The following is a 27486-nucleotide window of genomic DNA, read 5'->3' as shown; positions in this document are numbered from 1 at the left end:
CCCCCAGTCCTATCACCTCCCTCTGTCTCTCTCCCAAGTCCTATAACCTCCCTCTGTCTCTCCCCCAGTCCTATCACCTCCCACTATATCCCCCGTCCTATAACCTCCCTCTGTCTCTCCCCAGCCCTATCACCTCCCTCTGTCTCTCCCCGTCCTATTCCTCCCTCTATCTCCCCTGTCCTATCACCTCCCTCTGTCTCTCCCCGTCCTATCACCTCCCTCTGTCTCTCCCCATCCTATCACCTCCCTCTGTCTCTCCCCGTCCTATCACCTCCCTCTGTCTCTCCCCCCAGTCCAATCACCTCCCTCTGTCTCTCCCCATCCTATCACCTCCCTCTGTCTCTCCCCGTCCTATCACCTCCCTCTGTCTCTCCCCGTCCTATCACCTCCCTCTGTCTCTCCCCGTCCTATCACCTCCCTCTGTCTCTCCCCCCAGTCCTATCACCTCCCTCTGTCTCTCCCCATCCTATCACCTCCCTCTGTCTCTCCCCGTCCTATCACCTCCCTCTGTCTCTCCCCGTCCTATCACCTCCCTCTGTCTCTCCCCCCAGTCCTATCACCTCCCTCTGTCTCTCCCCATCCTATCACCTCCCTCTCTCTCTCCCCCGTCCTATCACCTCCCTCTGTTTCTCCCCAGTCCTATCACCTCTCCTTGTCTCTCCCCAGTCCTATCACCTCCCTCTCTCTCTCCCCCGTCCTATCACCTCCCTCTGTTTCTCCCCAGTCCTATCACCTCTCTCTGTCTCTCCCCAGTCCTATCACCTCTCTCTGTCTCTCCCCAGTCCTATCACCTCCCTCTGTCTCCCCCGTCCTATCACCTCCCTCTGTCTCTCCCCCCAGTCCTATCACCTCCCTCTGTCTCCCCCGTCCTATCACCTCCCTCTGTCTCTCCCCAGTCCTATCACCTCCCTCTGTCTCTCCCCAGTCCTATCACCTCCCTCTGTCTCCCCCAGTCCTATCACCTCCCTCTGTCTCTCCCCAGTCCTATCACCTCCCTCTGTCTCCCCCCAGTCCTATCACCTCACTCTGTCTCCCCCAGTCCTATCACCTCCCTCTGTCTCTCCCAGTCCTATCACCTCCCTCTGTCTCTCCCCAGTCCTATCACCTCCCTCTGTCTCTCCCCGTCCTATCACCTCCCTCTGTCTCTCCGCATCCTATCACCTCCCTCTGTCTCTCCCCGTCATATCAACTCCCTCTGTCTCTCCCCCGTCCTATCACCTCCCTCTGTCTCTCCCCGTCCTATCACCTCCCTCTGTCTCTCCCCAGTCCTATCACCTCCCTCTGTCTCTCCCCAGTCCTATCACCTCCCTCTGTCTCTCCCCAGTCCTATCACCTCCCTCTGTCTCTCCGCATCCTATCACCTCCCTCTGTCTCTCCCCGTCATATCAACTCCCTCTGTCTCTCCCCCGTCCTATCACCTCCCTCTGTCTCTCCCTAATCCTATCACCTCCCTCTGTCTCTCCCCAGTCCTATCACCTTCCTCTGCCCCCCCCCCCAGTCCTATCACCTCCCTTTATCTCCCCCGTCCTATCACCTCCCTCTATCTCCCCCGTCCTATCACCTCCCTCTGTCTCCCCCCATTCCTATCACCTCCCTCTGTCTCCCCCCAGTCCTATCACCTCCCTCTGTCTCTCTCTCGTCCTATCACCTCCCTCTGTCTCTCTCTCGTCCTATCACCTCCCTCTGTCTCTCCCCAGTCCTATCACCTCCCTCTGTCTCTCCCCAGTCCTATCACCTCCCTCTGTCTCTCCCCCGTCCTATCACCTCCCTCTCTCTCCCCCCAGTCCTATCACCTCCCTCTGTCTCTCCCCAGTCCTATCACCTCCCTCTGTCTCTCCCCCGTCCTATCACCTCCCTCTCTCTCCCCCCAGTCCTATCATCTCCCTCCGTCTCCCCAGTCCTATCACCTCCCTCTGTCTCCCCCCATCCTATCAGCTCCCTCTGTCTCCCCCCAGTCCTATCACCTCCCTCTGTCTCCCCCCAGTCCTATCACCTCCCTCTGTCTCTCCCCCGTCCTATCACCTCCCTCTGTCTCTCCCCAGTCCTATCACCTCCCTCTGTCTCTCCCCAGTCCTATCACCTCCCTCTGTCTCTCCCCCCAGTCCTATCACCTCCCTCTGTCTCTCCCCATCCTATCACCTCCCTCTGTCTCTTCCCCGTCCTATCACCTCCCTCTGTCTCAACCCGTCCTATCACCTCCCTCTGTCTCCCCCCCAGTCTTATCACCTCCATCTGTCTCTGCCCCGTCCTATCACCTCCCTCTGTCTCCCCCCCAGTCTTATCACCTCCCTCTGTCTCTCCCCAGTCCTATCACCTCCCTCTGTCTCTCCCCCATCCTATCACCTCCCTCTGTCTCTCCCCAGTCCTATCACCTCCCTCTGTCTCTCCCCCGTCCTATCACCTCCCTCTGTCTCTCCCCCGTCCTATCACCTCCCTCTGTCTCTCCCCCGTCCTATCACCTCCCTCTGTCTCCCCCCAGTCCTATCACCTCCCTCTGTCTCTCCCCTCCCATCCTATCACCTCCTTCTGTCTCTCCCCCGTCCTATCACCTCCCTCTGTCTCTCCCCTGTCCTATCACCTCCCTCTGTCTCTCCCCCGTCCTATCACCTCCCTCTGTCTCTCCCCAGTCCTATCACCTCCCTCTGTCTCTCCCCCATCCTATCACCTCCATCTGTCTCTCCCCCATCCTATCACCTCCCTCTGTCTCTCCCCAGTCCTATCACCTCCCTCTGTCTCTCCCCCATCCTATCACCTCCCTCTGTCTCTCCCCAGGCCTATCACCTCCCTCTGTCTCTCTCCCATCCTATCACCTCCCTCTGTCTCTCCCCAGTCCTATCACCTCCCTCTGTCTCTCCCCCGTCCTATCACCCCCCTCTGTCTCTCCCCAGTCCTATCACCTCCCTCTGTCTCCCCCCAGTCCTATCACCTCCCTCTGTCTCTCCCCAGTCCTATCACCTCCCTCTGTCTCTCCCCCGTCCTATCACCTCCCTCTGTCTCTCCCCAGTCCTATCACCTCCCTCTGTCTCCCCCCCCGTCCTATCACCTCCCTCTCTCTCCCCCCAGTCCTATCATCTCCCTCTGTCTCCCCCGTCCTATCACCTCCCTCTGTCTCTCCCCAGTCCTATCACCTCCCTCTGTCTCTCCCCCCAGTCCTATCACCTCCCTCTGTCTCTCCCCCCAGTCCTATCACCTCCCTCTGTCTCTCCCCGTCCTATCACCTCCCTCTATCTCCCCCGTCCTATCACCTCCATCTGTCTCTCCCCCCAGTCCTATCACCTCCCTCTGTCTCTCCCCCAAGTCCTATCACCTCCCTCTGTCTCTCCCCCAGTCCTATCACCTCCCACTATATCCCCCGTCCTATCACCTCCCTCTGTCTCTCCCCCGTCCTATCACCTCCCTCTGTCTCTCCCTAATCCTATCACCTCCCTCTGTCTCTCCCCAGTCCTATCACCTTCCTCTGCCCCCCCCCCAGTCCTATCACCTCCCTCTGTCTCTCCCCAGTCCTATCACCTCCCTCTGTCTCTCCCCAGTCCTATCACCTCCCTCTGTCTCTCCCCAGTCCTATCACCTCCCTCTGTCTCTCCCCCCAGTCCTATCACCTCCCTCTGTCTCTCCCCAGTCCTATCACCTCCCTCTGTCTCTCCCCCATCCTATCACCTCCCTCTGTCTCTCCCCCCAGTCCTATCACCTCCCTCTGTCTCTCCCCCGTCCTATCACCTCCCTCTGTCTCTCCCCAGTCCTATCACCTCCCTCTGTCTCTCCCCAGTCCTATCACCTCCCTCTGTCTCTCCCCAGTCCTATCACCTCCCTCTGTCTCTCCCCAGTCCTATCACCTCCCTCTGTCTCCCCCCAGTCCTATCACCTCCCTCTGTCTCTCCCCCGTCCTATCACCTCCCTCTGTCTCTCCCCAGTCCTATCACCTCCCTCTGTCTCTCCCCAGTCCTATCACCTCCCTCTGTCTCTCCCCAGTCCTATCACCTCCCTCTGTCTCTCCCCCCAGTCCTATCACCTCCCTCTGTCTCTCCCCATCCTATCACCTCCTTCTGTCTCTTCCCCGTCCTATCACCTCCCTCTGTCTCAACCCGTCCTATCACCTCCCTCTGTCTCCCCCCCAGTCTTATCACCTCCATCTGTCTCTCCCCCGTCCTATCACCTCCCTCTGTCTCCCCCCCAGTCTTATCACCTCCCTCTGTCTCTCCCCAGTCCTATCACCTCCCTCTGTCTCTCCCCCATCCTATCACCTCCCTCTGTCTCCCCCCAGTCCTATCACCTCCCTCTGTCTCTCCCCAGTCCTATCACCTCCCTCTGTCTCTCCCCCGTCCTATCACCTCCCTCTGTCTCTCCCCCGTCCTATCACCTCCCTCTGTCTCTCCCCCGTCCTATCACCTCCCTCTGTCTCTCCCCCCCATCCTATCACCTCCTTCTGTCTCTCCCCCGTCCTATCACCTCCCTCTGTCTCTCCCCTGTGCTATCACCTCCCTCTGTCTCTCCCCCGTCCTATCACCTCCCTCTGTCTCTCCCCCGTCCTATCACCTCCCTCTGTCTCTCCCCCGTCCTATCACCTCCCTCTGTCTCTCCCCAGTCCTATCACCTCCCTCTGTTTCTCCCCCATCCTATCACCTCCCTCTGTCTCTCCCCCATCCTATCACCTCCCTCTGTCTCTCCCCAGTCCTATCACCTCCCTCTGTCTCTCCCCCATCCTATCACCTCCCTCTGTCTCCCCCCCATCCTATCAGCTCCCTCTGTCTCCCCCCAGTCCTATCACCTCCCTCTGTCTCTCCCCCATCCTATCACCTCCCTCTGTCTCTCCCCCATCCTATCACCTCCCTCTGTCTCCCCCCATCCTATCAGCTCCCTCTGTCTCCCCCCGTCCTATCACCTCCCTCTGTCTCTCCCCAGTCCTATCACCTCCCTCTGTCTCTCCCCCGTCCTATCACCTCCCTCTGTCTCTCCCCCATCCTATCACCTCCCTCTGTCTCTCCCCCATCCTATCACCTCCCTCTGTCTCTCCCCCATCCTATCACCTCCCTCTGTCTCCCCCCAGTCCTATCACCTCCCTCTGTCTCTCCCCCATCCTATCACCTCCCTCTGTCTCTCCCCCATCCTATCACCTCCCTCTGTCTCTCCCCCATCCTATCACCTCCCTCTGTCTCTCCCCCATCCTATCACCTCCATCTGTCTCTCCCCCATCCTATCACCTCCCTCTGTCTCTCCCCAGTCCTATCACCTCCCTCTGTCTCTCCCCCATCCTATCACCTCCCTCTGTCTCTCCCCAGTCCTATCACCTCCCTCTGTCTCTCTCCCATCCTATCACCTCCCTCTGTCTCTCCCCAGTCCTATCACCTTCCTCTGTCTCTCCCCAGTCCTATCACCTCCCTCTGTCTCTCCCCCGTCCTATCACCCCCCTCTGTCTCTCCCCAGTCCTATCACCTCCCTCTGTCTCCCCCCAGTCCTATCACCTCCCTCTGTCTCTCCCCAGTCCTATCACCTCCCTCTGTCTCTCCCCCCGTCCTATCACCTCCCTCTGTCTCTCCCTAATCCTATCACCTCCCTCTGTCTCTCCCCAGTCCTATCACCTTCCTCTGCCCCCCCCCCCAGTCCTATCACCTCCCTCTGTCTCTCCCCAGTCCTATCACCTCCCTCTGTCTCTCCCCAGTCCTATCACCTCCCTCTGTCTCTCCCCAGTCCTATCACCTCCCTCTGTCTCTCCCCCCAGTCCTATCACCTCCCTCTGTCTCTCCCCATCCTATCACCTCCCTCTGTCTCTTCCCCGTCCTATCACCTCCCTCTGTCTCCCCCCCAGTCTTATCACCTCCATCTGTCTCTCCCCCGTCCTATCACCTCCCTCTGTCTCCCCCCCAGTCTTATCACCTCCCTCTGTCTCTCCCCCAGTCCTATCACCTCCCTCTGTCTCTCCCCAGTCCTATCACCTCCCTCTGTCTCCCCCCAGTCCTATCACCTCCCTCTGTCTCTCCCCAGTCCTATCACCTCCCTCTGTCTCTCCCCCGTCCTATCACCTCCCTCTGTCTCTCCTCCGTCCTATCACCTCCCTCTGTCTCTCCCCCGTCCTATCACCTCCCTCTGTCTCCCCCCAGTCCTATCACCTCCCTCTGTCTCCCCCCCCCGTCCTATCACCTCCTTCTGTCTCTCCTCCGTCCTATCACCTCCCTCTGTCTCTCCCCCGTCCTATCACCTCCCTCTGTCTCCCCCCAGTCCTATCACCTCCCTCTGTCTCCCCCCCCCCGTCCTATCACCTCCCTCTGTCTCTCCCCCGTCCTATCACCTCCCTCTGTCTCTCCCCAGTCCTATCACCTCCCCTCTGTCTCTCCCCAGTCCTATCACCTCCCTCTGTCTCTCCCCAGTCCTATCACTTCCCTCTGTCTCTTCCCAGTCCTATCACCTCCCTCTGTCTCTCCTCGTCCCTCTCTGTAAAAAATGTTCTTGCATAACTGAGCACTAGATAGTACAGTTAGTGTATCTGCTTCACATTAATCACATTAGTGATCTCCCACTAATAAGATAAAGTTGCCAAGGTAAAATCTGCCTTTAAAACAATCCCTGAGCGTCTTGTAATACTGATGCAGCAGTTTATAGAGTCTGACCAGACCAGAGAGCTTTAGACTATCCCTATATCTCTTTCTCCTGCCCATCCAGTCTCTCCGCCTCCATTCTGCCCTCTTTTCTTGTCTCACTTTACCACATTCCCCATGAACTCTCATAGACACCAGCTCACTAACAACTTCAGGACAAAACGGGTTTGAGCTCCTTGATGCTGCGTTTGTTCTGTGAGGCCCAGTGTGATGTGTTAACTTGGGATCTTACTGTGGATGCATCTTATAGAGGGATCCATCGATGCCCACTGTGGTTCGTAGCCTGGGAACCCCTTTATTGTCCCGCAGACGGATTAGAATGGCTCCCAATGTAGCAGCAATAAGATTTGCAGAGCGGAAGGACACAATTGTGCATACATGCTGCACCGCAATGCAGTCTTCATGGGATGGCTCCACACCCAGCTTGGTCAGTATTTCTTTGGCTTTGCTCAGTCCTTCTTTACTCCTACAAACAATAGAGAAAACAAAATGTATGCTTACCTGATAAATTTGTTTCTTTCCGGATATGGAGCGTCCACGACGTCATCAATTACTAGTGGGAATATCACTCCTGATCAGCAGGAGGAGGCAAAGAGCACAACAGCAAAGCTGTAAAGTGTCACTCCCCAACCCATAATCCCATACCGGACCTGAAAGGGAACTTGAAACAGAAAACTACCTGAAAGGGAACTACAAAACCGGCAAAAATGATGATATCTACAGAAATTTTATATTTTAAAACAAACTTATAGTTTCTAATATAATTAATATTGTTTTTTATGTTTTTTTAGATGTTTATTTTAAATTTACAATTGAAATTTTGAATCGGGTGTAAACCTGCTCTCCTCCAATGGGGAAGCAGGTAGCGTAACTGACATGTATTTAAAGACCGCCTGTGCAGCGGAAAGGTATGCTTTGGTTTGTAAAGCACTTTTATTGCTCTTGAGAAAGACGGCTGGGACCGTTGAAACGCTTTTGCGTTGAGCCAAATAAAGACAAACTTTTTTACTGAATCTGTGATATTGTCTTTTCATATTGGGAAGGAGCCGGTAACCTGCAATATACACTACTTATACAACTGAGGAAGGAAAGGAAAGGAAGATACCAACTGTTACGGTTGCCTCCAGGCTGGCTGGAAGTTGGACCGTAGAAAAGGATGCTCCTAGCGCTCACCAAAGGAGCAGCAGCACCGTAGACACTATGACTACTGCGTAGCCACCATAAGTAATGCAGACTCTATGAACCACCGCTGCTGGGCTGGTATCTCGCCGTCTGCTCTGCGCCCTGGACCTACGACCAGGCTCCAGTAGGTGAACCTCTTCCTTCAGTAGCAATCCCTGTAGCTAAGGGAGTATGAAGAGCATAGCAATCCCTGTAGTGATATAAGCTGTATCCTACAAACATGAGTCAAAGCTTCAAGTTAGAGGGTCAACATAGGTCTCATGTGCTGGAGCACACAGCCTGCCTTTTATTGAGGTTACATGCAAACAGGACACTCTCAGGGGGAGGCATAAAATCCCCCATCACACATTTGATATTAGATAGAGAGACACTCCCTTTGACAGGCCACAACATTACTTCAGCAGATAACATTTTACACACAATAAAACAATGCAGTCCACCTTATCACTACTAGAAGTCTGATTAGACAATGGGAAAGTTTATCACTAAACTTAATTAGAGCTGATCCCAGCAAACTTGTATTTAGAATGCTTCTTGAAGCTAATGATTAATGGCACACAATGAAACTGAACCAAGTGGGAGAAAGCCAGGGACAAGTCATTTCACAGGTCTGGGGACATAGTCTTAAAGGGGCATTGTTCATCAAAGTCACAATATGTCCCCAGACGGTTCTTAAAGGGCCACACACACCCAACAAAAGTCAATATGTCCTCAGGGGCACAATCTTCCAGGGGCCATAGTCATGTGGAAGGAGGCTGGCAAATAGGCTTCTCCAAAATCCAGGGAAGCAGGGCAATTTTCCATTTAAAGGGCCAGTTACAAACAGCAGTTTGTAACACCAACGACTGATACAAGCTGAACCAGCGCCTCCAGCTAGCACACCTGATATATTCACACAGACCTTGGGAGAGACTGTGGGACGGCTGCGGTTCACCAGAAGGGGAAAGTATTAATACATATTATACACCTGTTTGCATGTATAACAGGTTTCTAAGATTGCTTACCCTTGTTCCAAGACTGATTGGGTTTCCAAGAAGACTTGGACTGTTCCTGCTTGGAAGAGGGAGAGAAAAACTTTCCTTTGAAGTTACAAAAGGAACGGAAATTACTTTGACGTCCTTTAGGTCTATTCTCGTTATCTTGTGGTAGAAAAGACCTTTTTCCACCAGTAATGTCAGAAATTATTTCTGCCCGACCAGGTCCAAACAAGGTCTTACCCTTGTAAGGAAGCGCCAGAAGCTTGGACTTAGAAGTAACATCCGCTGACCAAGATTGCAGCCACAACGCCCTGCGAGCTAGCACAGCAAAGCCAGATATCTTGGATCCCAGGTTAATAACTTGCATGGTAGTATCAGAAATTAAGGAGTTGGCTAGCTTGAGAACCTTAATCCTGTCTTGGATCTTCTCCAAAGGAGTCTCTACCTGAAGTGAATCAGACAAGGCGTCGTACCAAGAAGATGCCGCACTTGACACACTGGCAATACAAACTGCAGGTTGCTATTGAAGACCTTGATGAACATACATCTTCTTTAAATAAGCCTCCAGCTTTTTGTCCATTGGATCTTTAAAAGAGCAGCTATCCTCTATAGGAATAGTAGTTCTCTTAGCCAGAGTAGAAATGCCCCCTTCTACTTTAGGCACTGTGTGCCATGAATCCTTAATGGAGTCAGCGACAGGAAACATCTTTTTAAAGACAGGAGATAGAGAAAAAAGGTAACCCTGGCCTCTCCTATTCCTGTGAAATAATCTCCATAGCACCGGAACAGGAAACACTTCCACAATGGAAGGAACACCATAGTAATTATTAAGTTTACTAGATTTCTTAGGGTTGACCTTGACAGGAGTATCTGAGTCGTCCAAAGTAGCTAAAACCTCCTTTAACAATACACGAAAGTGTTCAAGCTTAAATCTGAAGGATACTACTTCAGCATCAGATGAAGGAATTATACTGTCTGAATCTGAGATTTCCCCCTCAGAGGCTACCGACGTATCCTCCTCATCAGACTTATGAGGGAGGGCAACCTGGGTAGCAGTGGAAAGAACAGAAACCTTGTTATCTGAATCTCTAATGCCTCAGATACTGCAGAAGATACCTGTGCAGCAAATTCTGCAGGCAAATAAACTCCCCCAGGAGCCAGAGAGGAACTGCAGGGCACTGTATGTGACGCCATTAAGGCTTGGGACATTTGAGGAGAAAGCTGTGGCATTGCCTGAACAGCCTCATCCTGAGAGACTTTAGGCTCAGAAACAAAAATCCTATCTTTACATTTTAAAGTTCTATGTAGACATGAAGAACTAAATTGCGTAGGCAAAATAATTTGGTTCTCTAGGCACAGCAGACTTTTGTCTTTTGGAACAGATTCCTGCTCCATGATGCAATAACAATACCCAAATAAAAAAAGAATCTTAAAACATAATTTATGTAAGAACTTACCTGATAAATTCATTTCTTTCATATTAGCAAGAGTCCATGAGCTAGTGACGTATGGGATATACATTCCTACCAGGAGGGGCAAAGTTTCCCAAACCTCAAAATGCCTATAAATACACCCCTCACCACACCCACAAATCAGTTTAACGAATAGCCAAGTAGTGGGGTGATAAGAAAAAAGTGCGAAAGCATATAAAATAAGGAATTGGAATAATTGTGCTTTATACAAAAAAATCATAACCACCACAAAAAGGGTGGGCCTCATGGACTCTTGCTAATATGAAAGAAATGAATTTATCAGGTAAGTTCTTACATAAATTATGTTTTCTTTCATGTAATTAGCAAGAGTCCATGAGCTAGTGACGTATGGGATAATGACTACCCAAGATGTGGATCTTTCCACGCAAGAGTCACTAGAGAGGGAGGGATAAAATAAAGACAGCCAATTCCTGCTGAAAAAAATCCACACCCAAAATAAAGTTTAATGAAAACATAAGCAGAAGATTCAAACTGAAACCGCTGCCTGAAGTACTTTTCTACCAAAAACTGCTTCAGAAGAAGAAAACACATCAAAATGGTAGAATTTAGTAAAAGTATGCAAAGAGGACCAAGTTGCTGCTTTGCAAATCTGATCAACCGAAGCTTCATTCCTAAACGCCCAGGAAGTAGAAACTGACCTAGTAGAATGAGCTGTAATCCTTTGAGGCGGAGTTTTACCCGACTCGACATAGGCATGATGAATTAAAGATTTCAACCAAGATGCCAAAGAAATGGCAGAAGCTTTCTGGCCTTTTCTAGAACCGGAAAAGATAACAAATAGACTAGAAGTCTTTCGGAAAGATTTAGTAGCTTCAACATAATATTTCAAAGCTCTAACAACATCCAAAGAATGCAACGATTTCTCCTTAAAATTCTTAGGATTAGGACATAATGAAGGAACCACAATTTCTCTACTAATGTTGTTGGAATTCACAACCTTAGGTAAAAATTGAAAAGAAGTTCGCAACACCGCCTTATCCTGATGAAAAATCAGAAAAGGAGACTCACAAGAAAGAGCAGATAATTCAGAGACTCTTCTGGCAGAAGAGATCGCCAAAAGGAACAAAACTTTCCAAGAAAGTAATTTCATGTCCAATGAATGCATGGGTTCAAAAGGAGGAGCTTGAAGAACCCCCAGAACCAAATTCAAACTCCAAGGAGGAGAAATTGACTTAATGACAGGTTTTATACGAACCAAAGCTTGTACAAAACAATGAATATCAGGAAGATTAGCAATCTTTCTGCGAAAAAGAACAGAAAGAGCAGAGATTTGTCCTTTCAAGGAACTTGCGGACAAACCTTTATCTAAACCATCCTGAAGAAACTGTAAAATTATCGGTATTCTAAAAGAATGTCAAGAAAAATGATGAGAAAGACACCAAGAAATATAAGTCTTCCAGACTCTATAATATATCTCTCTAGATACAGATTTACGAGCCTGTAACATAGTATTAATCACAGAGTCAGAGAAACCTCTTTGACCAAGAATCAAGCGTTCAATCTCCATACCTTTAAATTTAAGGATTTGAGATCCTGATGGAAAAAAGGACCTTGCGACAGAAGGTCTGGTCTTAACGGAAGAGTCCACGGTTGGCAAGAGGCCATCCGGACAAGATCCGCATACCAAAACCTGTGAGGCCATGCCGGAGCTACCAGCAGAACAAACGAGCATTCCTTCAGAATCTTGGAGATTACTCTTGGAAGAAGAACTAGAGGCGGAAAGATATAGGCAGGATGATACTTCCAAGGAAGTGATAATGCATCCACTGCCTCCGCCTGAGGATCCCGGGATCTGGACAGATACCTGGGAAGTTTCTTGTTTAGATGAGACGCCATCAGATCTATTTCTGGAAGTTCCCACATTTGAACAATCTGAAGAAATACCTCTGGGTGAAGAGACCATTCGCCCGGATGCAACGTTTGGCGACTGAGATAATCCGCTTCCCAATTGTCTATACCTGGGATATGAACCGCAGAGATTAGACAGGAGCTGGATTCCGCCCAAACCAGAATTCGAGATACTTCTTTCATAGCCAGAGGACTGTGAGTCCCTCCTTGATGATTGATGTATGCCACAGTTGTGACATTGTCTGTCTGAAAACAAATGAACGATTCTCTCTTCAGAAGAGGCCAAGACTAAAGAGCTCTGAAAATTGCACGGAGTTCCAAAATATTGATCGGTAATCTCACGTCCTGAGATTCCCAAACTCCTTGTGCCGTCAGAGATCCCCACACAGCTCCCCAACCTGTAAGACTTGCATCTGTTGAAATTACAGTCCAGGTCGGAAGAACAAAAGAAGCCCCCTGAATTAAACGATGGTGATCTGTCCACCACGTCAGAGAGTGTCGTACAATCGGTTTTAAAGATATTAATTGAGATATCTTTGTGTAATCACTGCACCATTGATTCAGCATACAGAGCTGAAGAGGTCGCATGTGAAAACGAGCAAAGGGGATCGCGTCCGATGCAGCAGTCATAAGACCTAGAATTTCCATGCATAAGGCTACGGAAGGGAATGATTGTGACTGAAGGTTTCGACAAGCTGAAATCAATTTTAGACGTCTCTTGTCTGTCAAAGACAGAGTCATGGACACTGAATCTATCTGGAAACCCAGAAAGGTTACACTTGTCTGAAGAATCAATGAACTTTTTAGTGAATTGATCCTCCAACCATGATCTTGAAGAAACAACACAAGTCGATTCGTATGAGATTCTGCTAAATGTAAAGACTGAGCAAGTACCAAGATATCGTCCAAATAAGGAAATACCACAATACCCTGTTCTCTGATTACAGACAGAAGGGCACCGAGAACCTTTGTAAAAATTCTTGGAGCTGTAGCTAGGCCAAACGGCAGAGCCACAAACTGGTAATGCTTGTCCAGGAAAGAGAATCTCAGGAACTGATAGTGATCTGGATGAATCGGAATATGCAGATATGCATCCTGTAAATCTATTGTGGACATATAATGCCCTTGCTGAACAAAAGGCAAGATAGTCCTTACAGTTACCATTTTGAATGTTGGTATCCTTACATAACGATTCAATATTTTTAGATCCAGAACTGGTCTGAAGGAATTCTCCTTCTTTGGTACAATGAAGAGATTCGAATAAAACCCCAGCCCCTGTTCCAGAACTGGAACTGGCATAATTACTCCAGCCAACTCTAGATCTGAAACACATTTCAGAAATGCTTGAGCTTTCACTGGATTTACTGGGACACGGGAAAGAAAAAATCTCTTTGCAGGAGGTCTTATCTTGAAACCAATTCTGTACCCTTCTGAAACGATGTTCTGAATCCAAAGATTGTGAACAGAATTGATCCAAATTTCTTTGAAAAAACGTAACCTGCCCCCTACCAGCTGAGCTGGAATGAGGGCCGCACCTTCATGTGGACTTAGAAGCTGGCTTTGCTTTTCTAGAAGGCTTGGATTTATTCCAGACTGGAGATGGTTTCCAAACTGAAACTGCTCCTGAGGAAGAAGGATCAGGCTTTTGTTCTTTGTTGAAACGAAAGGAACGAAAACGATTATTAGCCCTGTTTTTACCCTTAGATTTTTTATCCTGTGGTAAAAAAGTTCCTTTCCCACCAGTAACAGTTGAGATAATAGAATCCAACTGAGAACCAAATAATTTGTTACCCTGGAAAGAAAGGGAAAGCAGAGTTGATTTAGAAGACATATCAGCATTCCAAGTTTTAAGCCATAAAGCTCTTCTAGCTAAAATAGCTAGAGACATAAACCTGACATCAACTCTGATAATATCAAAAATGGCATCACAGATAAAATTATTAGCATGTTGAAGAAGAATAATAATATTATGAGAATCATGATCTGTTACTTGTTGTGCTAAAGTTTCCAACCAAAAAGTTGAAGCTGCAGCAACATCAGCCAATGATATAGCAGGTCTAAGAAGATTACCTGAACACAGATAAGCTTTTCTTAGAAAGGATTCAATTTTCCTATCTAAAGGATCCTTAAACGAAGTACCATCTGCCGTAGGAATAGTAGTACGTTTAGCAAGGGTAGAAATAGCCCCATCAACTTTAGGGATTTTGTCCCAAAATTCTAATCTGTCAGATGGCACAGGATATAATTGCTTAAAACGCTTAGAAGGAGTAAATGAATTACCCAAATTATTCCACTCTCTGGAAATTACTTCAGAAAGAGCACCAGGAACAGGAAAAACTTCTGGAATAACCACAGGAGATTTAAAGACCTTATCTAAACGTTTAGATTTAGTATCAAGAGGACCAGAATCCTCAATTTCTAAAGCAATTAGTACTTCTTTAAGTAAAGAACGAATAAATTCCATTTTAAATAAATATGAAGATTTATCAGCATCAACCTCTGAGACAGAATCCTCTGAACCAGAAGTCATTAGAATCAGAATGATGATGTTCATTTAAAAATTCATCTGTATAAAGAGAAGTTTTAAAAGATTTTTTTATGTTTACTAGAAGGAGGAATAACAGACATAGCCTTCTTGATGGATTCAGAAACAAAATCTCTTATGTTATCAGGAACACTCTGAACATTAGATGTTGATGGAACTGCAACAGGTAATGGTACTTTACTAAAGGAAATATTATCTGCATTAACAAGTTTGTCATGACAATTAATACAAACAACAGCTGGAGGAACAGCTACCAAAAGTTTACAGCAGATACACTTAGCTTTGGTAGTTCCAGCACCAGACAGCGATTTTCCTGAAGTATCTTCTGACTCAGATGCAACGTGAGACATCTTGCAATATGTAAGAGAAAAAACAACATATAAAGCAAAATTGATCAAATTCCTTAAATGACAGTTTCAGGAATGGGAAAAAATGCCAAGGAACAAGCTTCTAGCAACCAGAAGCAATGAAAAATGAGACTTAAATAATGTGGAGACAAAAGCGACGCCCATATTTTTTTTAGCGCCAAATAAGACGCCCACATTATTTGGCGCCTAAATGCTTTTGGCGCCAAAAATGATGCCACATCCGGAACGCCGACATTTTTGGCGCAAAAGAACGTCAAAAAATTACGCAACTTCCGGCGACACGTATGACGCCGGAAACAGAAAAGATTTTTTGCGCCAAAAAAGTCCGCGCCAAGAATGACGCAATAAAATGAAGCATTTTCAGCCCCCGCGAGCCTAACAGCCCACAGGGAAAAAAAGTCAAATTTTTTAAGGTAAGAAAAATGATTGATTCAAATGCATTATCCCAAATATGAAACTGTCTGAAAATAAGGAATGTTGAACATCCTGAGTCAAGGCAAATAAATGTTTGAACACATATATTTAGAACTTTATAAAAAAGTGCCTAACCATAGCTTAGAGTGTCACAGAAAATAAGACTTACTTACCCCAGGACACTCATCTACATGTTTGTAGAAAGCCAAACCAGTACTGAAACGAAAATCAGCAGAGGTAATGGTATATATATAAGAGTATATCGTCGATCTGAAAAGGGAGGTAAGAGATGAATCTCTACGACCGATAACAGAGAACCTATGAAATAGACCCCGTAGAAGGAGATCATTGAATTCAAACAGGCAATACTCTCCTCACATCCCTCTGACATTCACTGCACGCTGAGAGGAAAACCGGGCTCCAACCTGCTGCGGAGCGCATATCAACGTAGAATCTAGCACAAACTTACTTCACCACCTCCATAGGAGGCAAAGTTTGTAAAACTGATTTGTGGGTGTGGTGAGGGGTGTATTTATAGGCATTTTGAGGTTTGGGAAACTTTGCCCCTCCTGGTAGGAATGTATATCCCATACGTCACTAGCTCATGGACTCTTGCTAATTACATGAAAGAAAAATGTATACTACCACTTTAAATTTTGTTAATTCTGTCAGACCTCAGTTTAAAGATATTGACCCACAAAATAAATGCTACTGTCACTTTAAACTTAGAAATTTGCAGAGCGAGATAACGCTCAAAAACAACCCCTCCGGATAAACCTCTACACCTCAGCCTTGACTGAGGTGCCTACCTGCTCTTCTGCAATGACGAGTGCTGGAATCACTTAGGAGAAGCAGGAGAAGACTAGCTGAATTTGTATGATTCAGCCGACACCGCTCGGTAACTGAGAATGGAAGGGAGCGTCACATGACCTGGAGAATTCAGCTGCGCCACAGTAAGGCGCAAAAAGAAAAGCTGGTCTTAAGAAAAAAGGCACTGACGTCAGCAGTCAGCAATTTGCTCTTGTAAAAGTTAAAATCGTAGTCGGATCGCATTAAACATTCACAGCGATTACCAGACAGTCGTTAGTGCCAGAACACATGCACACAGTGTCCCTTATGGTTTAAATAGCATTAAAAAGGGGGGCGGAGCCAGCTGGCAACTGAGATGGCCGCATGTTAGGGGAGCTCCACATTATGTATAACCAAAAAAGCCCTTTTCACCGACCAAAACTTATAAAAACTGTATGTGTTGGAGTGGATGCTATCTAGTGAGGACCTCGATATGAAGTTTTGCAAGTGACGAGCCCTAAGATATACACCGAACTAAGTATCCACATGGGAGCGGATCACAACACACAACATTGCAATGCCACTATTGACAACCAGCTTACTCAGCGAGGTTAGTGTCTGTGGTAACCCTATGCACCTGGCCTATACAATTTAATTCATCCTCTGCCTGCAAGGAAGGCTATCACGAAGATTCAAGATTCATCATGCTACAGGCCATGTGGGAAGCGGAACTTGCCCGGCTGTTGCAGGCACATTTTTTGAGATTGGAGCTCTCGATATCAGAGGCCTTTGGGAAAGCTATTTCAATAGAGGAGCACGGTAAGCCTTGTGCAGCCACAGCTGTAACAGCAGCGCCTACGGTGATGGTTGTTTCCCACCACGTGGCAGCAATCCAGGAGGATGATACTTCAAGTAAGCGGCATAACCTGGTCCTGCTTAGGAGGAAAGGCTCTAGGCAAATTTATGGAAAAGTTGTTATGGCTACCAGGAGAGCATGGGAACCGGAGTGTGTAACTAAAACACATACAATGTCAGAAAATGGGAAACATATGACCACAAGTGTCCCTAAGAGCAGAGCTTTGTTTGTGCGGGTTGCAGTAAATACCGCAAAAGAGCTTCAATCAGTTTCTATTCTAATTCAAACCAGCTCCCAGAAGGTTTGGGTCAGCTTATTCTCTCATGTAATGGGGATACTGTGGCAATGTGAGGAAAATCCATATGTAATCCTGGCCATTAAAAGAGGCATTGGATAAAACTGACGATTATTTTTGAGTCTGCAGCTCCACTTTGCCTTTTATATAAGCCATTGATCAGATAGGCTGAAAGTTGGAGTGAGATAGGGACGAGTGTGTTGTTCAAAACCCTTTCAGTCTTCTGCAAGTCCCTGGATTTGGACATTTCTTTCATTCTCAGTAGTTAACCAGCAGAGAGACTATCCACTACAGAAAAATACTAGGTTACATTTTTTATGTTCGGACTAGATGCACATAAGTTTCTGATCCGATGGGCTTTTTCTCTATGCCAAACATCAAAATAGGAGTCGGCTGATGCAGCCAATCAGTGAGGAACTGTACCGGGTCTTCCCTCAATTAGACTTTATACATGGTTTATATGACATGTTACTGTTTAGACTTTTTTCCTGGAATATAGCCCTTGTTTGCCTGTTTTATACACTATTGTCTGCATTAGCTGCAACTTGCAGCGAGACACTCTGGATTGTATTACTCAACACCCTCTTAGACTTTTGTGGGGTTGCAGAAACGGATCAACTCCTCATTTCAAGCATTCCACTGACAGTGGGGATGCTCACTAAAGGGAACTATGGGGTTAATTCTCAATGTTTGGGTTGGATGTAACCAGTAGTTGTCAACTATTTATATAACCTTATTGTCGTTTGCTTTGGTAGTTTGAATTTGTCATCATTTATTATATCTTGTTTGTATGTTACTCGCTGTGATAGAGGCCCTTGAATGTTATGTGGGCTAGAGGTTCATATTTTTGCTATATATTAAGTTATGTATAATTATTTCACATGAGCTACCGTCATAAAAACCATTCATGCTGTGGGAAACGGCTTTACAGTAACATTCTTTGATAGAGGATGCAATTGTCATTCTCCACCACTAGAGGGGAGTAACGGCTGGAATATAACATACACTGCAAATCCATGTGCTTTCGTTGAAATCATTGCCTCCTTTGGTAAGTGACTTAATAGTTCTCTCAGAGGTTTATATTTTCCCCTTAGTCCTCAATATGTTATGTACAAATGGTATTGAGTATGATTTGATCTTCACACTTTATGAAGCAGATTATGCTATACTTATTTTAATTTGTGAAATGTCAGTTGCATTATATATGAGCCAGTGTCAATGTCTATTGGTTGTGGGATGTCAGCTGCACTGATACTAATTCTACTTGTTTATTATGTATCATATCTAAAGTATACACAGTGTTTATCAGTTAATGCTTGTTTAATGTTATGTCTGTAGCAACCTAGTTTGATCTTAAACGTGGGTTCTCTGCCATTAAAACTTATTGGTCAACTGAGTATGCATATGCAAATGAGCTCAGTTAATATTGCATGAATGTTAAGGTTTGTTGTTATGTAATGCTATACTGTTATTTCTCACAAGTAATAGTTACTACCCCGTTCCAGTAAGCTCAGATTGTGTACTATTTGTAGGCCTGGTTAAGAGGTACTCCATAGCTGTTTTATCTCATTATCCTAGGTATCCCACTTCCCGCTAGACAGCACTAAACTAAATGTAAATGGGTACAGTATAGATATTGCCTTGTCTTAGCCCAATAGCTCATTATTGTAGTTAGGATCCTTGGGCAGGACTGTTGGCAATCATATTAGGCTCATGAGATATATTAATTTATAATTATAGCTCCCAATACTATGCTTATAGACTTCAGACTTGGAACAGCTTCCCACTAGGACTTGCTTGCTTTTCAATATAGCAGAGGAACCTGTCCTTGGGCATAGGGCCCGTGCCCGAGTGATCAGGTTTACCCGCCTAAAAAAAAAAGAAAGTGGAATATAAACCTACATTTGGCTTATTATAGATATATTTGTAATTTGGTTTCTTTAATCTATATGGACTTCAATGGTTTCAATTAGTAATATGAACACAGATCCTGTACCCTACCAATTTTAATTCAACGGTATTATGGCTAGTGGCATTGGTGTTAATATTGCTTTATGCTTCGTGACTGGGTATGATTTTAACTCTCAGATATTATTTATGTCCCACAATATGCTAACTATTAATATTGTTTAACTAATGCCCGTTTAGTGTTTGTGTGGTTGGAGGGGACCTATGGTATAGCTCTAACTAGCTGCTACTGCAGACTATTGCAACACACTTAATACTAATATTTTTTGAAGGTTTAAGGTGGTTGCAAATAGCTATGTTCCTCCTCACAGTGCATGCCATTGTGTCGGATATAAATAGCATTAAAAAAAACCCAGGGAAACAATAAAAATTAAATGAGCCAAAATAGAGATTTAACCCCTTTCTCATAAAGGAGTTAACCCATCAGTCTCCAAACACATACACAATGAGTGCCTGCCCCTTGCCTAAATCAAATTTTTTATGTCCCAATGTATATAATGCAGGAAATGCAAGTCTTCCAACCTAGAAGACAAAAGCACTTACCTGCAAAATCCGCTGTACGGCAGGTAGACAGCTCACCAGACGTGAGAGGACACATACTCCTCACAGAGACCTGCAGAAAAAACATAAATTATGCCTACCTGATAATTTTGTTTCCCTCGAGGGGAGGAGAGTCCACGGCTTCATTCATTACTTTTGGAAAATAAGAACCCGGCCACCAGGAGGAGGCAAAGACACTCCAGCCAAAGGCTTAAATACCTCCCCCACTCCCCTCATCCCCCAGTCATTCTGCCGAGGGAACAAGGAACAGTAGAAGAAATATCAGGGTATAAATGATGCCAGAAGATTAATTATATTTAGGTCTGCCCAACGGAGTAACAGGCCATGGACTCTCCTCCCCTCGATGGAAACAAAATTATCAGGTAAGCATAATTTGTTTTCCATCTAAAGGGGAGGAGAGTCCACGGCTTCATTCATTACTTTTGGGAAACATATACCCAAGCTTAAGAGGACACTGAATGAAACCGGGAGGGTAAAAAGGCAGACCCTAATCTGAGGGCACCACAGCCTGCAAAACCTCTCCCCCAAAAACAGCTTCCGCAGAAGCAAAAACGTCAAAATTTGTAAAAGTGTGTAAGGAGGATCAGGTAGCCGCCTTACAAATTAGCTCCATAGAGGCCTCATTCTTGAAGGCCCAAGACGAAGCCACAGCTCTAGTTGAACGAGCCGTGATCCTCTGAGGAGGCTTATGTCCCGCTGTCTCATAGGCCAAGCGAATCAAGCTCCTCAGTCAAAAGGAGAAAGTAGAAGAGGCCCTCTGCCCCCTGCGCTTCCCAGAATACACCACAAAAAGAGATGTAGACTGTCTGAAATCCTTTGTAGCCTGAAGATAGAACTTTAAGGCACGAACCACATTTAGGTTATGAAGTAACCTTTCCTTAGAAGAAGGAGGGTTAGGACACAAAGAAGGAACAACTATTTCCTGATTGATGTTACGGTTAGACACCACCTTGGGAAGAAACCCCAAACCAGTGCGAAGCACAGCCTTATCCGCATGAAAAACCAGATAAGGATGCTCACATTGCAAGGCAGCCAGTTCAGATACTCTGCGTGCTGATGCAATGGCCAACAGGAAGAGAACCTTCCAGGACAGAATCTTAATGTCAATGGAATGCATAGGCTCAAACAGAACCCTCTGCATTACCTTAAGGACCAAGTTTAAGCTCCATGGGGGAGCAGACTGTCTAAAGGCCTGATTCTAGACAGAGCCTGAACAAAAGATTGGATGTCAGGGAGCTCAGCGAGTCTCCTATGCAACAAGACTGATAATTCCGAAATCTGTCCCTTTAAGGAACTGGCGGCAAGACCCTTCTTCAAACCTTCTTGGAGAAAGGACAGAATCCTGGATACCTTCACCTTATGCCAAGGATATCCATTTTTCTCACACCAGGACAAGTCCACCACACCTTATGGTAGATGCGACGAGTGACTGGCTTCCTTGCCTAAACTAGAGTATCAATCATACTTTCAGAAAAGCCTCTCTTGGCTAAGACTAGGCGTTCAATCTCCACGCAGTCAGCCTCAGAGAATCGAGATTTTGATGTTGAAAGGGCCCCTGTTCCAGCAGATCCCTGCGAAAGGGCAACCTCCATGGCGGAAATGACAACATCCCCACCAGATCAACAAACCACGTCCTCCGCGGCCACGATGGCGCAATTAGAATGGCCGAAGCCCGCTCCTGTTTGATGTGTGCCACTACACGAGGTTGAAGGGGTAACGGGGGAAAAATGGAAGCGAGACTGAACCCCCAGGGTACCGCTAAGGCATCTATCAGCTCCACCTGGGGATCCCTGGACCTCGACCCATATCTGGGTAGCTTGCAATTGAGTCTGGACGCCATGAGATCTATCTCCGGCGATCCCCATCTCAGACAAATCTCCGCAAAAACCTAGGGGTAAAGAGACCATTCCCTCGGGTGGAAGGATTGCCTGCTGAGAAAGTCCGCTTCCCAGTTTTCCACACCTGGGATGTGAATCGCTGAGAGCGAGCAGCTGTGGGACTCTGCCAACTCCAAGATCAGAGACACCTCCCTCATCGCTAGAGAGCTCCTCGTACCTCCCTGGTGGTTGATGTAAGCCGATGTTGTCGGTCTGGAATCTGATGAAGCTGAACGACCCTAGAGAAGGCCATGCCCTTCAGAGCATTGTAGATTGCTCGGAGTTCCAGAATATTTATCGGAAGGAGAGACTCCTCCCGGGTCCATTTTCCTTGTGCCATCCTGGCACCCCAAACAGCTCCCCATCCCGCCAGACTCGCGTCTGTGGTAACAATCTCCCAGGACGGTCTCAAGAAGGATTTCCCCATGGACAGTTGCTCCGGACGGATCCATCAAGAGTGAGCTCCGAGTCCGAGTATCCATGGATATCTGCTGATGAAACCTGGCGAATTGAATGACATCTATGCTGGAAACCATGAGCCCGATCACCTCCATACACTGAGCCACCGAGGGGCTTGAGGAGGACTGAAGGGCAAGACAGGTGGACGCAAGCTTTCTGCGTTGATGATCTGTGAGAAATATTTTCATGGACATAGAGTCTATTATCGTGCCCGGGAACTCCACCTTGTTGCTGGGACCCAGGGAACTCTTTCCTGAGTTGATCTTCCAACTGTGCGATCGGAGCAAAAGAAGAAGAGCCCTCGAATGATCCTCTGCGAGACTGAGCAAAGGCGCCTGGACTAGGATGTCGTCCAGATAGGGCGTCACCGCAATGCCTCTGGATCTCGCCACTGAAAGTAGCGCCCCCAGAACCTTTGTGAAGACTCTTGGGGCTGTTGCCAGCCCAAAGGGAAGGGCCACAAATGGGAAGTGCTGGTCCAGAAACGCAAATCGTAGGAACTTGAAGCGGGCTCTGAATTGGTACATGAAGGAAGGCATCCTTCAAGTCTATTGTAGTCATGAACTTCCCCTCTTGAACTAGGGGCAGAATAGACCTGATCGTTTCCATTTTGAACGATGGCACTGCCAGAAACTTGTTTAAACATTTCAGGTCCATAATCGGGCGGAACGTGCCCTCCTTCTTTGGAACCACATATTTGGAACCACATATTTGGAACCACATCTTTGGAACATATTTGAATAGTACCCTAAACCCCTTTCTGGTTGGGGTACTGGTACGATAACACCTAGAGCAGAGAGATCCCTCACACATTCTAGAAAGGCCTCTCTCTTTTCTGGTCTTGAAGACAGGTTTGACAGAAGGAATCAGCCCCTGGGCGAATGGGATCTGAACCCTATCTTGTAACCCTGGACGACAACCTTCAGAACCCAAGGGTCCTTGACATCCCGCAACCATGCTTCTGAGAAGAGAGATAATCTGCCCCCTACTTGGTTCTGAGACCGGTCGAGGGCCGTCCCTTCATGACGATTTCGCCTCTGCGGGCTTCTTGCTCTGCTTAGACTTGTTCCAAGACTGAGACGGCTTCCAAGAGGCCTTGGACTGCTCCATAGATCCTTTAGGCTTAGCCTTCTTATCCTGTGGTAGGAAAGCTCCCTTGCCTCTCGTAACCGTAGATATAATCAAATCCAATCATGGACCGAACAGAATCTTTCCATGAAAAGGCAGGGACAACAGCCTCGACTTAGAGGTCATGTCCACAGACCAAGACTTTAGCCACAGAGCCCTGCAAGCTAAAACGGAAAAACCTGACACCTTAGCGTTCAGGCGAATAATTTGCATTTTGGCATCACAGATGAAAGAATTGGCGACCTTCAGCGCCTTAATCTTATCCTGTATCTCGTCGATGGAAGTCTCCCCCTCGACCATTTCACACAGGGATTCACACCAATATGTCGCAGCTCCAGCAACAGCCGCTGCTGGCTGAAAAACAAACCCTGTGTGCTGAAACATCTTTCTTAACATGTTTTCCAGCTTTTTATCAATGGGCTCTTTAAACCAGTGTTTTTCAACCAGTGTGCCGTGGCACACTAGTGTGCCGTGAGAGATCCTCAGGTGTGCCACGGCAGACTGACAACAGTGTGACATATTTTATAAACTTTGCTTGTTTTTTACTCACAATGCAGGGGTAGTTTGTAGGAGGCATGGCATAACAGCACAATACATACAGTATGTGTGTGTTTGTGTGTATGTGTATATATATATGCTGTATTAGGCTACAATGTGTGATTTTTTTTAAATTTTGGGATGGTGGTGTGCCACAGGATTTTTTAATGTAAAAAAGTGTGCCACGGCAAAAAAAAGGTTAAAAATCACTGCTTTAAACGATGAACTATCCTCGAGGGGAATAGTTGTCCGCTTTGCGAGCGTAGAGACCATCAACCTTAGGGACGGTACCCCATAGCTCAAGCTGAGAGTTCGGAACGGGGAACAGTTTCTTAAAGGAAGAAGAAGGGGAAAAGGAAGAACCTATTCGCTCCCATACATTCTTAATAATATTAGCCATCTTAACAGGAACCGGGAAAAACTGAGGTACTACCCTGTCCTCGTATACCTTATCAAGCTTAGGGATTGCAGGTTCCTCCAGAGTTTTAGGATCCAGAACCTCCAGAGTAGCAAGCACCTGCCTCAGCAAAATGCGCAAATTCTCCATCCTAAATCTAAAATCAGGCTCCTCCGCAGCCGGAGGTTTAGATGACACGGACTCCGACCCAGAAGGGGCCGCCTCCGAAGAGTCGGAGTGGGCCTCGTCATCGTATAATGCCTTTGGGATTTCAATTGGCGTAGACGACCTCTGGGCTGGGCCATGATATACCCTTTGCTTGCGCTTAGCAGAACGTGGTAAGGCATGGATCACTTTCGAAACCGCCAATTCCAGTTGGTCCACAAAGTCTGACGGCCAGCAAATCTCTCCCGAAGGAGTAACGGTTGGACCCTGGGGCGCTGCATGTGCAATTGGAGATGAATGCAGGAAACGCCCCTCATAGGACGAGGAACCCTCAGAGGTGGACGGCTCATTAGTACTAGACATCCATTTACATTTAGATGTCGTAACTTTATCAAGGCATGTGGAACAAAGTTGAGCAGGCTGATGTACCAGAACCTCCTCACAATAAACACAGGAATGAGACTTTGTTAAAGAGGGAGAACGCTCTAACGTGTAAAAGTCCTCCATAGCTTGCGCTTTTTTTTTTACGAACTAGCTTAACTTATAAATAGGCACCTTTATACCTCCAATGGCCGGGGCACTCACCACCTCCTAGGACCTGGACTACAGAAACCCTTTCGTCTCCTGCGCCGCAGATCAACAGAGGAAGAAATATAGGCACACCCGGTCACATGGAATACCTGGCAGGACCGCCCCTGCACTAAGGAGAAAATGCGCCAAAAATGACCACGTAAACCTCCCGCCATTAACCTGAAAGTTGCACACATTGCCAGAGCCTCATCTCGCACATAACGCAGCAATGACACAAACAATATCCTATATAAACCCCCCCTGTTCAATAATCCCCTTTCCAGAAATAATAACCCTAAATGCTTTAAAGCCACCACTACCCTATTAAAGAGATTAACGTGGACTACGGCTAGACCCAAAAATCTTGCTTGCAGAGAAGGAAATCCAATTTTCTTCAGACACCAAAACTTCACCTCCTCCATTGACAGAGGCAAAGAGATTGACTAGGGATTATGGGTAGGGGAGTGCCACTTAACAGCTTTGCTGTGGTGCTCTTTGCCTCCTCCTGCTGGTCAGGAGTGATATTCCCACTAGTAATTGATGACAGTTTGGACTCTCCATATCTTAAGAAAGAAAGACGCATTTTTATAGCCTATTAGTGCAGTGGGTTTAGAATTGCTGCTTGTGAATTTTAGGAACAATAACTCATTCTGCTGAATGACGTTATCTCTATCTATGTTCTAATCACCTCGCAAATGCTTTGAAACTCACTTTTCAATGGCTGACACGTGTTTGGTTTCAAACTTCCCCCTGGTCAAGAGTTCTGGGGTGATTCTGCCTTCAAACAAAAGTCCTTCTTTGGCCATTTTCACCAGAATAAGCCGGACAAGTTCGCCCATGTACATTCCACTAACCATCTTTTCAAACCTGTGAGAAGAATTGTGAAAAAGGTTAAGATTGTGCCAAGTGGCTACTGACCAGACAACACTGTGGCAACTAGCTGGATCTCTACACTTTATACACAGTAACAGGCAAGCTCAGTAGAAGGTTAGTGGGGAGGGAGTTGTCTTACAATGTGACAACACTGGGGAGAAGGCAGCGTATAAGTCACGCAAACAAGTACAACAAATGGGTTTAGAAACTGCAACCCAAACTGTGACCATGATCCTGAGGTGCATATGCTGCCTTCTTCAGAGTGTAACTAATAGGTTTAGACATCCTATCTCAAACAGTGACAATGAGCCTGAGGTGCATACGCTGCCTTCTCCAGAGTGTAACTAATAGGTTTAGACATCCTATCTCAAACAGTGACCATGATCCTGAGGTGCATATGCTGCCTTCTCCAGAGTGTAACTAATAGGTTTAGACATCCTATCTCAAACAGTGACCATGATCCTGAGGTGCATACGCTGCCTTCTTCAGAGTGTAACTAATAGGTTTAGACATCCTATCTCAAACAGTGACCATGATCCTGAGGTGCATATGCTGCCTTCTTCAGAGTGTAACTAATAGGTTTAGACATCCTATCTCAAACTGTGACCATGATCCTGAGGTGCATATGCTGCCTTCTTCAGAGTGTAACTAATAGGTTTAGACATCCTATCTCAAACAGTGACAATGAGCCTGAGGTGCATACGCTGCCTTCTCCAGAGTGTAACTAATATGTTTAGACATCCTATCTCAAACAGTGACCATGATCCTGAGGTGCATATGCTGCCTTCTCCAGAGTGTAACTAATAGGTTTAGACATCCTATCTCAAACAGTGATAATGATCCTGAGGTGCATACGCTGCCTTCTTCAGAGTGTAACTAATAGGTTTAGACATCCTATCTCAAACTGTGACCATGATCCTGAGGTGCATACGCTGCCTTCTTCAGAGTGTAACTAATAGGTTTAGACATCCTATCTCAAACAGTGACCATGATCCTGAGGTGCATATGCTGCCTTCTTCAGAGTGTAACTAATAGGTTTAGACATCCTATCTCAAACTGTGACCATGATCCTGAGGTGCATATGCTGCCTTCTTCAGAGTGTAACTAATAGGTTTAGACATCCTATCTCAAACTGTGACCATGATCCTGAGGTGCATACGCTGCCTTCTTCAGAGTGTAACTAATAGGTTTAGACATCCTATCTCAAACTGTGATAATGATCCTGAGGTGCATATGCTGCCTTCTTCAGAGTGTAACTAATAGGTTTAGACATCCTATCCCAAACAGTGACAATGAGCCTGAGGTGCATACGCTGCCTTCTTCAGAGTGTAACTAATAGGTTTAGACATCCTATCCCAAACAGTGACCATGTTCCTGAGGTGCATACGCTGCCTTCTTCAGAGTGTAACTAATAGGTTTAGACATCCTATCTCAAACTGTGACCATGATCCTGAGGTGCATATGCTGCCTTCTTCAGAGTGTAACTAATAGGTTTAGACATCCTATCCCAAACAGTGACCATGATCCTGAGGTGCATATGCTGCCTTCTTCAGAGTGTAACTAATAGGTTTAGACATCCTATCTCAAACTGTGA

At 46.7% G+C, this 27486-nt stretch overlaps 1 protein-coding gene across 1 annotated transcript in view; it reads right to left on the bottom strand.

Moving 5' to 3' along the window:
- Nucleotides 1-27486, bottom strand: part of LOC128639733 (hexokinase-1) — a 285985-nt gene that overhangs the window by 90772 nt on the left and 167727 nt on the right. Inside the window, exons 8-9 of the mRNA XM_053691849.1 lie at nucleotides 25731-25886; nucleotides 6823-7056 (exon numbers count right to left, since the gene is read on the bottom strand). Of these exons, the coding sequence (XP_053547824.1) occupies nucleotides 6823-7056; nucleotides 25731-25886 (390 nt within the window). The remainder of the gene's footprint in view (nucleotides 1-6822; nucleotides 7057-25730; nucleotides 25887-27486) is intronic.

The sequence above is a fragment of the Bombina bombina genome, chromosome 9 (assembly GCF_027579735.1).
Source record: "Bombina bombina isolate aBomBom1 chromosome 9, aBomBom1.pri, whole genome shotgun sequence".
Classification (NCBI taxonomy): domain Eukaryota; kingdom Metazoa; phylum Chordata; class Amphibia; order Anura; family Bombinatoridae; genus Bombina; species Bombina bombina.
Note: the sequence above shows the minus strand (reverse complement) of the source record. Positions and strands in the feature narration are given on the sequence as shown.